This window comes from Eriocheir sinensis, chromosome 41, assembly GCF_024679095.1.
Source record: "Eriocheir sinensis breed Jianghai 21 chromosome 41, ASM2467909v1, whole genome shotgun sequence".
Taxonomy (NCBI): Eukaryota; Metazoa; Arthropoda; class Malacostraca; order Decapoda; family Varunidae; genus Eriocheir; species Eriocheir sinensis.
In genome coordinates, this window is record NC_066549.1 from 1905008 (window position 1) to 1917181 (window position 12174).

Sequence of the window (12174 nt, forward strand, 5' to 3'; positions counted from 1 at the left end):
AATCTCTCTCTCTCTCTCTCTCTCTCTCTCTCTCTCTCTCTCTCTCTCTCTCTTGTCCTCTGTCTGTCGGTCCGTTAGAGGAGGTTTTTAAGGACGAAGACACAAACCACACAACAATTAGTCCTCCTCCTCCTCTTCCTCCTCCTCCTCCTCTTCTTCCTTCTCTTCCTCCTCTTTGTTCACTTCCGCGTCTTAATCTTCTTGGTGGTTAGCGACGGATGCATCTTCACCACCATCACCACCACCACCACCACCACCAACAACAACAACACTACCACCACCACCAACAACAGCAACTCTAAACTACCACTACCACCACTTCCATAATAAGACAGCTACTACTACTACTACTACTACTACCACTACTACATCTATTACTACTACTGCTACTACTAAATAATGTTTGTTGCTAGCCGAGGAAAAAGAAATATCAAAGGGAGAAAGGGAAAGTGAAGGGAGGAAAAGAAACAAACACACACACACACAAAAAAAAAACTCATATTAAATGTATAAACGTGTGTGTGTGTGTGTGTGTGTGTGTGTGTGAGTGTGTGTGTGTGTGTGTGTGTGTGTGTGTGTTCGTGAGTACCTGCAATTAACCTTTCTCTCCATTTTACAGGTATCGGAGGAAATGCTGGAGGGAAACAGTCGGTGATTATGGTACGTTCAGAATCCCTCCCTCTCTCTCTCTCCCTCCCTCCTTCTCTCCCCTCCCTCCTTCTCTCCGCCCTTTTCTCCTATCCGTTCCTCTCAGCCTCCTCCGTCTCGTAACTTTCACTCTCACTTCCTCCCTCCTTCCCTGCATTCTCTCCCTCCCTCCCTCCCTCTCTCTCCCTCTGTCTGTCTGCCTGTCCCTCCATCCCTCCCTCCTTGCATTCCTTCTCTCTCCTCTTCCTTTCCTTTCTTCCTCGACTTGCACTCTCGCTTTTGTTCTTTGTTTCGGTCTGTCTGTCTGTCTGTCTGTCTGTCTGTATGTATGTCTATCTCTGTCTCTCTCAATCTATCTTTCTTTTTTCTATTTATCTATCTATTTACATCCATCTACCTATCTATATAACCATGTATCAATTTCTCTACCTACCTATCTATCTATCTATCTATCTATCTACTTATCTATCTATCTATTTCTAATCAAGTATGTAATCAAGTAGACGAACAATGGATGAAAAAAATTATGCTCCGTCTAAGTCTCACGCGAATAAGGCAAAAATAGATTAACGGAATATTACTGAGAGATAACCACAAAAGGGAGGAGAGAAAGCAGAAAAAAATAAGTCCATGAAAATATTAAGGAAAATATATTAGTGCTCAAAACTCAATCCATTACACGAAGATAAATAAGTACGAAAAAAATATAGATGAAGTAATGGAGAATGTTGAATATAAATTATCGAAAGAAAGAAGGTGAAAAAATGAAAAAAAGGAGAGAGAGAGAGAGAGAGAGAGAGAGAGAGAGAGAGAGAGAGAGAGAGAGAGAGAGAACAACAGCAATAAAAATTAGAAACTTAAGTAAAAGCAATACATCGCTCTATTTCTCTTGATTGATGGAATAAAAATTGACGCTTTCCTCTCTCTCTCACCATCTGTCTATGTAATTATCTTTTTTTTGACACATAATTCAGTTTTTGTCTATTATTCTCAAGAAGCAACACATAAAAATAAAATAAAACAAAATAAAATAAATGAGCAAAATAAAATAGGTAAATAAATACATAAAACGAAAGAAATCAAAATAAACTATCACGAAGCAACACATGGGACACAGCAACACCTCCGAAACACTGTCAGATCGGACGGAAAAAAAACTCGTGTCCAACTCAAGGCAATACAAATCGGAGTGTAACTGATCACTCTAAGGAACACACACCTTGCGACAGTAACACTAAAAGAGAACAGCAACACAACCACCAACCCCAGCAACACCACAGCCGTCACTAACATAACAACAACACAATTAAGAAACACAAACATCATCAACAGCAACTACACAAACAACAACACAAACAAAAGCAACAACAACAAGCTATGAACAAAACATTCTATGAACATAAATATATATACGGCAAAAATAAATAAAAAGATAAAATTGATATAGGTATTAAAACCCACTGCATCAAAAAAAAATATAACTAACAGGAAGAGTCCTTTAATCTGCTTTCCATTAATCAATAAATCAATCAGTGGACCGCATTAAGAAACAACAAGATATTTTAACTCATCCATAATACAACAGTCTGAACTTTTGAAAGCAGGAAGCAATAAACCTTTCCAAACACCAACACTAAATCATTAAAGTGTAGTAACTCGTCCACTTCTAAAAACAAAAGTTTGAATTTATAAAGGCAAGAACATTTAATCCTTGTAAATGTCGATGATCTCAGTTCTTGAAAGCTTGAAATTATAATCCTTCAGAGCCAAAGCATGACTTGCAAAAGACAAAAAACGTATAACCTTCTAAAAACCATCTGAATTTCTTGGGGTAGGAAATTGTAATCCACTCTCTGAATTCTTGAAGGCAGGAAATCATTACACCAATTAACTACAAGTCGAAATTCTTAAAGGTATGAAATATTAATCGCCCAGAAAAAGTGTGATATCTTGAAAGCTGAAAAATATTATCCCTTCATAATAATGACTGGAATTTGAAAATGGAAGAAAATATAAAAGAAAGAAAGTTGTCTAAAATCTGAATGCATGAAACGATAAAAAAAACAAGATTAATGGTCTCTTCCTGTAATACTAAAACACAAACTTATATATCTAAAGTACAACACAGATGCTCAAAATAATAATAAAATCACTTAATCTAATATAACCGTTGTGTTGTATTGACCAGAGCAAAACAAAAGCAAAAATTCGTGAAAAAAATAACTCATGCAACTCAAATACTCGAAATAGTTACCATAATTCACACAGAGGGCACCAGGAGTCTCCTAGTAACCGCTCTTCTAACTGTCAGGCATAAAATCACTTGGTACAGATAGAGTCAAGGACCAATAACTCAATACAAGCGTTGCCCCCTATACTTGAGGTTCTCTGAGAGTCTATGATTTCAACACAACACAAGGCATGCATGAACACACAACACAGGACAACTCACCGCCACTTTCTGTCCGGCTCCTTGTTGCTTGGTCTTTGTAAGGTCCACATCTTGACGGCGACTGTGACGGAGTGAGACGGAGAAGGGACGGAGTAGGCAGGGAATGAACTGAGAAAAGGAGAGGAGGAGAACGTTGGAAGGAGTAAAAGAGAGGGAGATGAGTCAACTAACGGAGAAAGGATGGAGAGCAAGGATGGGAGATGGAAATTTAGAGACAGATAAATGGATGGAGAGGAAAACTGATGGAAAGAGGAATGAAAAATAGGAAGCCAAGCTGTTAATTGAATACGAAAGAGAAGTGGGAGGGAAATAAATGAATGTGAGTGAAAAGACTGAAAATAAAGGAAGGATGGAAACTGCGGATGAAAAAAAATGCGGTAAATGAAAGAATTAAATGAAGGACGGAAGGATAAACTCAAGTATCCAAAAGAGGGAACAAAATAAAAGAAGGAATAAGAGACTGTGAAGGAAGTACAGCACACACGCAAAACCAAGGCAGCAAAAGGAAGCAAGGGGAGGAAGTTATAAAGAATGATAAAAAGGAATGGCGCGCAAGAACAACTCCGTCACAGGCAACAGCAACACCACCACCAGCACCACTACTACCACCTCCACCACCGGCACCTTCACCACCACTACTGAGCACGGCGACACACCACTAGTACAACAGCGGCAACCTCCTACTCCCGCGACGCCCGGCAAGGCACTGAGGGACTGAGAGGAGGAACGAGGGAGTCTCAATGTTGGCTGGATGTGCGCGAGATGGGACGCTCTTGAAAATCCACTCGTGAATCCGTTTTGGAAGATGCTATTGGGAGGGATTCAGAGTCTTTTCAAGGTAACAGAAAGAAGAAACACACACGATAAGGTAAGCGTATGAAGGTATAGATGTGGAAAAGCGTAAAAATGTAAATCCACTCTTGAAAATACTGCACGTGAATCCGTTTTGGGAGATGCTGTTGGGATGGATTTTGATGCTTTTCCAGGTAATAGGAAGAGGATATACACACGACAAGTTAATGATGTAAACGGACAGGTGAGTACAGGTGTTTTTTCAGATTAGGTTCGGAGGCTTTAAAATGTAATAATAAGAGGAGTTTCACGTGATAATTACATAAAGGTATCAGTGTGGGATTTTTTTGTTTCTTGTTTTAAGTTAGAGATTAAGGAATGTATTGAAGGATGACTTACACACCTTGTTTACCACGAGTACTATTATAGATGTTCAGAGAGCAGTTTTTCATTATATTTTTCTTCTTTTTTAACACTACAACCACTGCTACTATTGTTAGGTCTGCATTATCACACTTATCATCATCATCATCATCACTTTTGTATCTATAACACGTCTTTTTCTTTGCCTTGCCCTTTTTTTTCTTATTCTGTCTACTGTCCGCCTTTTCTTTTTTCTTTTCATCTACTTTTTAGACGATGGAATACTTTCTTCTCTTTCTTTCGTCTTAATTTACTTTTTTTCTATCTTCTTTCCTTATTCTCAACTGGTTTCAAGATCATATAAGATTTTTTTGTTTTGTTTACTTTTCTTCTTTTTATTATATCTGTTGTTCACTGTTTTTTTTATCTACTTTTATGACGATTGAATACTTTCTTTCTTTCGTCTCAATTTACTTTTTTCTATCTTCTTTCCTTCTTCTCAACCGCTTTCAAGATCATATGAGATTTTTTTTGTTTTGTCTACTTTTCTTCTTTTATCTCACTTTCTTCCTCTTCTCCACTACTTTAAGAAAATTATGCAATACACGAACACACACACACACACACACACACACACACACACACACACACACACACACACACACACACACACACACACAGTCAAACGTTGGCTTCCACACACACACAAAATCTAAAACACTTTCAGAGCACGCAAACGTTCTTACTCAAACGTTAATCTTTTCCTCATAACCCAAACACACGCAAACGTCACTCACTGAACGCCTCTTGCCTCCTGAGTGAATAAGTGAGTGAGTGATGGAGTGAGCGAGTGAGAGAGAGAGTGGACCGGAGAGGAGGCAACCATGCAATCTCAACCACCACGACCACCACAATAACCACCTTCTCCACCTCCACCTACCCACGACCCGCTCAGACGTATACGACCCCCCGCCCATAACCACCACCACCATCACCACCACCACAACCATCACTCCCACCTCCTCCTTCAAACTCTTAACCTGTCTTTGTTCCTCTCTCTCTTGTCTCTCTCAGTTCCCAGTTTATTTACATCAAGATCCAGCCTCCTCCTTTTTCTCCTTCCTTCCTTTCTTCCTTCCTTCCTTCTTTCCTACATTCTCTTTTTCTCTTCCTCTTCTTTGTCTCTCCCTTTCCAATATATTTCTATGCAGCCTCTTCCATGTTTTTCCTCTCTCTCTCTCTCTCTCTCTCTCTCTCTCTCTCTCTCGCTACGTTGCCAGTATGCGGTGTTGCAGTTCTCGTACAGTAAGATGTTGCGCATGTGTGTGTGTGTGTGTGTGTGTGTGTGTGTGTGTGTGTGTGTGTGTGTATGTGTATGTGTTCGGTGATTTGTATACGCGAAGTCTCTGTAAATAGTGATCCAAAGATGGTTTTTTTTTTTTTTCATAATTTAACTGATTTTCAAAGCGAGGAAGGAAAAATATATAAGTTTTTACCTCTCTCTCTCTCTCTCTCTCTCTCTCTCTCTCTCTCTCTCTCTCTCTCTCTCTCTCTCTCTCTCTCTCTCTCTCTCTCTCTGTGTGTGTGTGAGTGTGTGTGTGTGTGTGTGTGTGTGTGTTACATCTCTGCAGTGTTTGATCTCCCTCGTTCTGTGTGTTTAGCGGCAACCCACAGACATCAATCAGGCTGCAAGGCACACATCTCTGTCCGCTCCGGCCTGTAACACCAACACTGAATATCAAGTGGTAGGCGTATTACAGTGTTGGCGTGTTCTGGTGCGATGGATAACGCGGTTGATTTATAGCGACAGGTAAAGGTATTCATGTAGGTCGATAGATGGATACATAGATAGATAGATAGGAAGGTAGATAGGTAGATATATATAAAATGATACGTATAGATAAATAGATATATAGGAGGATAAAAGGAAAAAGTTGGAAAGTTTCGTTTAGTCGGCGCAACATCTGAGGTCATATGCCGGAGAGAGACAGAAGGGGAAGGAGTTATAGGGGAAGGGAACAGAACCCAGGAGACGGGACACAACCCCCGATTAATACCTGGTACCCATTCACTGCTGGGTGGACAGGGGCGTTGGGTATCGAGGATAAAAGAAAAAAAATGATATAGAGAAGTAGAATTAGAGATACACAAAGGAATAGGTAAAAAAAAAGGATAGTTAGAGACAGATAGATATAGTTAGACAGATAGACAGATAGACAGATGGATAAAAGAAGGGACATATATTTTGACAGATAGATAGACTAATGGATTGAAAGATAGTACAACTGAGGTATATGTAAACCGACAGCAGCAGATAGATGGAAAGGCGAGCAAACAGGTAGGAAGATAGTCTGAGGGAGAGAAAGGTAAATTAATATATGCATAGATGGACTTCTCTCTGTGGATCTGTAAGGCGGTGCACGAAGACTTTTAAATTTACGGCTATACAAACAAGATCTAGATACATACAATACATTTTTTTTCTACACTCTTTTCGTTGCCCTTGAGTCGTCTCCTTTGTTGTAAAAAAGAAAAAAAGGAATTTATGAACAAGCCCGAATTTTCAGACGCTTTCGGCTCGCACAATAAATATTCTTCAAGGCCACAAAGGAGATTAGTCCGGTTCTCATGAGTGTTTTTAACTTTCGTGATATGGCAGAGGCATTGACAAACTACCACTAGGCTCATACAACTACCCATGGAAATACTAACACAGCAACCTCTACGAAAGCCTTACCAAATGTGGGTGTTTAGGCTCCGAGATGCTTGAGGATATATGCTAGAAAACCCACAAGTCTTTCACGTTCAGGACATGGCAGAGGCATTGACAAACTACCACTAGGCTCATACTACTACCCATGGAAATACTAACACAACAACCTCTACGAAAGCCTTACCAAATGTGGGTGTTTAGGCTCCGAGATGCTTGAGGATATATGCTAGAAAACCCACAAGTCTTTCACGTTCAGGACATGGCAGAGGCATTGACAAACTACCACTAGGCTCATACAACTACCCATGGAAATACTAACACAGCAACCTCTACGAAAGCCTTACCAAATGTGGGTGTTTAGGCTCCGAGATGCTTGAGGATATGTTTACCTTATGATTTTGACGTGCTAGAAATCCACAAGTCTTTCACGTTCATGATATGGAAGAGGCATTGACAGACTACCACTAGGCTCATACAACTACCCGTGGAAAGCCTTATCAAATGTGGGTATGTAGGCTCCGAGATTCTTGAGGATACGCATACCTTAGAATTTTGACATGCTATAAAACACACAAGTACTAGAATAACCTTTTGTATGAATATATATAAACACGCTTGGTCTATATTCATCGGTGGCTCAGTTGGTAAGATGGTCTAACTTCTACTAAGAGAGCCCAGGTTCGAATCCCGTCACTCAGTGGGCTACATTTCGAGATTATTGAAGTTATGTCAAAAGAGGCGTACGTGAGTCATAAAAAAACGTACATATGTAGGTTATCGAGGTATACACACTCACACACACACACACGCACCAACAGACCACCTGGGCGAGGATTTGAGGGCGTGGCTGAAGTGTACTTGTGACGTAAGGTGTTCTCTCTCTCTCTCTCTCTCTCTCTCTCTCGCAAAGTGGATGTGGTTGCCAACTGCTTGCTTGTGAGACGACGCGCGGCTGCTCTTAATCTTGAGGTCGTGACACGGAGGAGGAGGAGGAGGAGGAGAAGGAGGAAGGAAAAGGAGGACGGTGAGGGAGGAGAATGGTCGTGAGCTCAACGGAGTGTGAGGTAGGGAAGGAGAAGGAAAGGTAGAGGTAGAGGAGGAGGACGAGGAGGAGGAAGAAAGGATGGAGGTAATGAAAGGTAGATAAGTTAAATATGAATAACTTTTTACAATAATGTGTGTGTGTGTGTGTGTGTGTGTGTGTGTGTGTGTGTGTGTGTGTGTGTGTGTGTGTGTGTGTGTGTCGTTTTTCATTCTCTTATCTATCTATTTATCTATCTAATTATCTCTCTGCTGTCTCTCTACATTAACACACCTATAAATATATTGCTTTTTATCTCTCTATCTGTGTATGTATGTTATTTATTAATGTAAGTGAGCCTTTATTTACCTCTCTCTCTCTCTCTCTCTCTTCTACAATACATTTCTCTCTTATTTGTGTTTTTTTCCCATTTTTCTTTCTCTACATTCCTCTTCGTCCTCCTTTTCTTACTTCTCGTCATTCTTCTCCTTCTTTTTTCCTTCTTCTCTTTCTTTCATTTTATCATCTCTCCATCCATCTCTTCTACTTCCCTTCCTTCCTTTCTTTCTTCCCTCCATCTCTCTCTCTCTCTCTCTCTCTCTCTCTCTCTCTCTGTAACCTTCACTTCTCCGTTATTTGCCATACTTATCTTTCATTATCTCATGCACAATTTTTTTTTTTTTTATACTGCGTTTTGCGTTCCTTCCGTTCCTTCGAGAACTCGTTACGTCATGTGTGTGTGTGTGTGTGTGTGTGTGTGTGTGTGTGTGTGAGGAAAGAAGAGTAGCAAGAACAAAAAGAAGAGGATGAAGAACAAAGAGAAGAGGAAGAAGAAGAGGTAGTGATGATGATAGAGAAGAAGAGTGTAAAGATGAATTGAAAGAAGAAGTGGAGGAGGAGAAGGAGAAGGAGGAAGAGGAGAAAAAGGAAGATAACAAAGAGAAGGAGGAAAAGAAGAAAGAAAGAAACAAGAAAATGGGACCAAGAAGAAAATAGAAAAGAACAAGGTAAGAAGAAGGCAGAAAGATAAAGCGAAAGAAGAAGCGGAGAAAAACAGAGAAAGAAGAGAAGGATGAGTCAGACGAGAAAAAAAACAGTAAGAAGAAAAGAAGCAAGAAGAAACGAAGAAGAAGCAGAGAAGATGAAAACCGTGACTCTCGAAGCATAACAAATAGATATTCTTCCTCTGAGGTTTCTGGCATTCATCTTTTACGCTCCTCTGATGTCAAGTCACTCAAAAAAGTCCTTGCATAGATGTGTCAGAAAATGTGTGCGTATCTTTTTCACTCTTCATAATGTCATGGTGTGAATCTCTCTACCACACACACACACACACACACACACACACACACACACACACACACACACACACACACACGTACCTACCTACATACTTAAATCTCTTCACATGCACACACAAATTTGTTACTGAAAAAGAGATTGAAAGTGAGGAAAATTATTGAGTGTGTGAAAAATATTAAATCCCATCTCTCGCTCTCCTCTCCTCTCTTTCTCTCTCTCTTCCCTCCCTTCCCTTCCCTCCAATCTTCTCTCTCTCCTCTCTCTCCCTCTCCTTCCTCGTTTTTCTCTTCCCTCCTCTCTTATATTATGTTCATGATTTATGGGAAAAGAACGACGAATTGAACACTTTGTAAGAACTGAAAAGGGCAAAAGGAGAAAAGGTTATAGACGGATTCTGATAAAGCGCAATGATGATAATACTAGTAGTAATGATGATAATGATGATGATGATGATGATGACAGATTTTGGGAAACGAGAAAAAAAATTGTGGGAGGGAAAGGCATAATAAAGGTTAGGTTAGGTTGCGTATTGTGTGTGTGTGTGTGTGTGTGTGTGTGTGTGTGTGTGTGTTTTCTCATGTTCTATCTATCTATCTATCTATCTATTTACTTCTCCTCCTCCTCCTCTTCCTCCTCCTCCTCCATCTTCATTTTTTTCTTCTTCATTTTCTTTTTCTTTATTTTCCTTTTTTCCTCCTCTTCTTTTTCTTTTTCTTTTTTCTTTTCTCTTTTCCATTTTTCTTCTTCTTTTCCTTTTCTAGTCCTACCTCTTTTTCTTTTTCTTCTTTTTCAATTTTTTCTTCATTTTCTTTTTTCTTATTCTTTTTCTTTTCTATTCCTTCTTTTTTTCTTATTTTTTTTCTTCTTCGTCTTCTATTCTTCCTTTTTCTTCTTATTCTTCTCTGTTTTCTCCTCCTCCACGACCACCTCCACCCCCTATATTCCCGTTCCACCACCACCACCACCACCACCACCATCATCACCACCACCACCACCACCACTACTACATCAACCACTTCTTCTATTATTACAATTTCACCACCACCACTACCACCTACCACCACCACCACCATCACCACCTTCACCTGCTGACCTATATACTATCACGTAGGGGCTGAGGTCACGGGGTCAAATACGGGGCGCTGACCACCACCACCACCACCACCCCTTTCTTCTTGTTAGGTATTCAGTGCACGAACAAAAGTACAGGAGCTTTTTTTTCTTTCTTTCTTTTTTTTTTTTTTCTTTTTTTTTTTTGGTGACCTTGTTGAATGTGCTGTGTTGAAACTCCTACTCCTCCTGCTACTACTACTGCTACTGCTGCTGCTACTTCTATTGTTGGTGTTGGTGATGTCGATTGTACTTCTATTGTTGCACCTGCTACTGGTCTTATCATCTCTACCACTGCTACTACTACTACTACTACTACTACTACTACTACTACTACTACTTCTACTACTGCAACCATTTTTTTCTCGTTCGTACATGGAGGCGGGCCAAGGATTAAGCAAAAGTCGAATCATACGTAAAATGCCTCAATTCTCTGTTCCTATAAAAAGAGAAGAAGGAAGGTTGTTCTAGAGTTTCAATTCTCTGTTCCTATAAAAAGAGAAGAAGGAAGGTTATTCTAGAGTTTCAATTCTCTGTTCCTATAAAAAGTGTAGAAGGAAGGTTATTTCAGTTTATCAGCCAATGAAAGCATCAAAATACTGGTCAACTCTTACATTAGAAAGTTGGACAGCATCGGGAAAGAAAAACTATAAGAAGAAATATGAGAAAAATGGCTTAATACGCTCTTTGTTTGAAAAATAGAACAGAAGAAAAGATGCTCCAGACTTTACAAGCTGAAAGCATGGAGATACTAGTTAATTCTTGCCGTAGAAAGTTGAACAGCACAGGCAAAAGCTACAGTTGAAAGCCTTGAGGTACAACGAGGTCACGGGGAGGGGTGTAGGCATGTAGTTGGCAAGTTCAGAAGACCAGTTAGCATAACAATAACGATTAACATAAGGGAAAGAAGGAACATCGCAGCAAATTTTAAGTTTAGAGAAAGAGACCGTCAGTAAGGGCAGGGGAGTTGATGAGGTGAAAGGCCTTTGACTCTCCTCTCTGCAATTACCATTCTTGTTTTTGCACTAGTCTGGTTCTTGTTTAAGTATCATGGAAATACCGGATAAGCTACAGCAAGAGATGACACATTGCGGCTTTTAAGGTAACGTGAAAAGCACTCAATACGATGAAGGGAATTAATGAAGTGAAGGACTCTGACTCTCCTCTCTTCAACTTTCTTTTTGCATTAGTCTAGTTCTTGTTTTGGTACCATGGAAATAACGAATAAGCTACAGCAAGAGAAGACACATTGCGGCGGATTTTAAGATAAGGAGAAGAACACTCAATAAGATAAAGAGAGTTATTGAAGTGAAGGACTCTAGGTGCTCCTTTAAACTACCACTTTATTTGCAATAGAGAATTACTTTTGTATTCGTTCTTGATTCTCTTATATGTTTCCTTATCTCTGTTCCCACTCTTGCGCGGTTTTCAGCATTTCCACTACATAGATCTGTCGTGAGGCGCCATCCATAATTAGAAGCGTTATATCTTCACTACTTAGATCTATCGTGAGGCGCCATCCATAATTAGAAACGCTATATTAATCTTTTCGTTACGTTAATATTTTCTTTGGAAAGTATTCAAATGCAATACAAGAAGCCAACAGCAGGATGTTTAACTGTATTTTTTTTTTTAACTTACCCTTTCATTTTATCATCTTTTTTTTTATTCACGGTTCTCACATGCTTATTACCTCCTCCTCCTCCTCCTCCTCCTCCTCCTCCTCCTCCTCCTCCTCCTCCTGCTCTTCACCTTGTCAGTCACTCGCCGCGG

The 12174-nt window shown here is 39.9% G+C and overlaps 1 protein-coding gene across 4 annotated transcripts in view; it reads right to left on the reverse strand.

The window, feature by feature from the left end:
* Positions 1–3788, reverse strand: part of LOC127009478 (uncharacterized) — a 122629-nt gene extending 118841 nt beyond the window's left edge. For 2 of the 4 annotated variants that reach the window (XR_007762016.1, XM_050882578.1), the window contains exon 1: positions 3101–3787. Coding sequence is in view for 2 of the 4 variants with exons in the window: in XM_050882578.1 (XP_050738535.1) it covers positions 3101–3150 (50 nt within the window). In the remaining 2 variants the exon portion in view is untranslated. Of the gene's footprint in view, positions 1–3100 lie in introns of all 4 variants that reach the window. The other 2 variants (XM_050882577.1, XR_007762015.1) reach the window with 2 other exon arrangements.
* Between the last annotated feature and the right edge of the window lie 8386 nt (positions 3789–12174).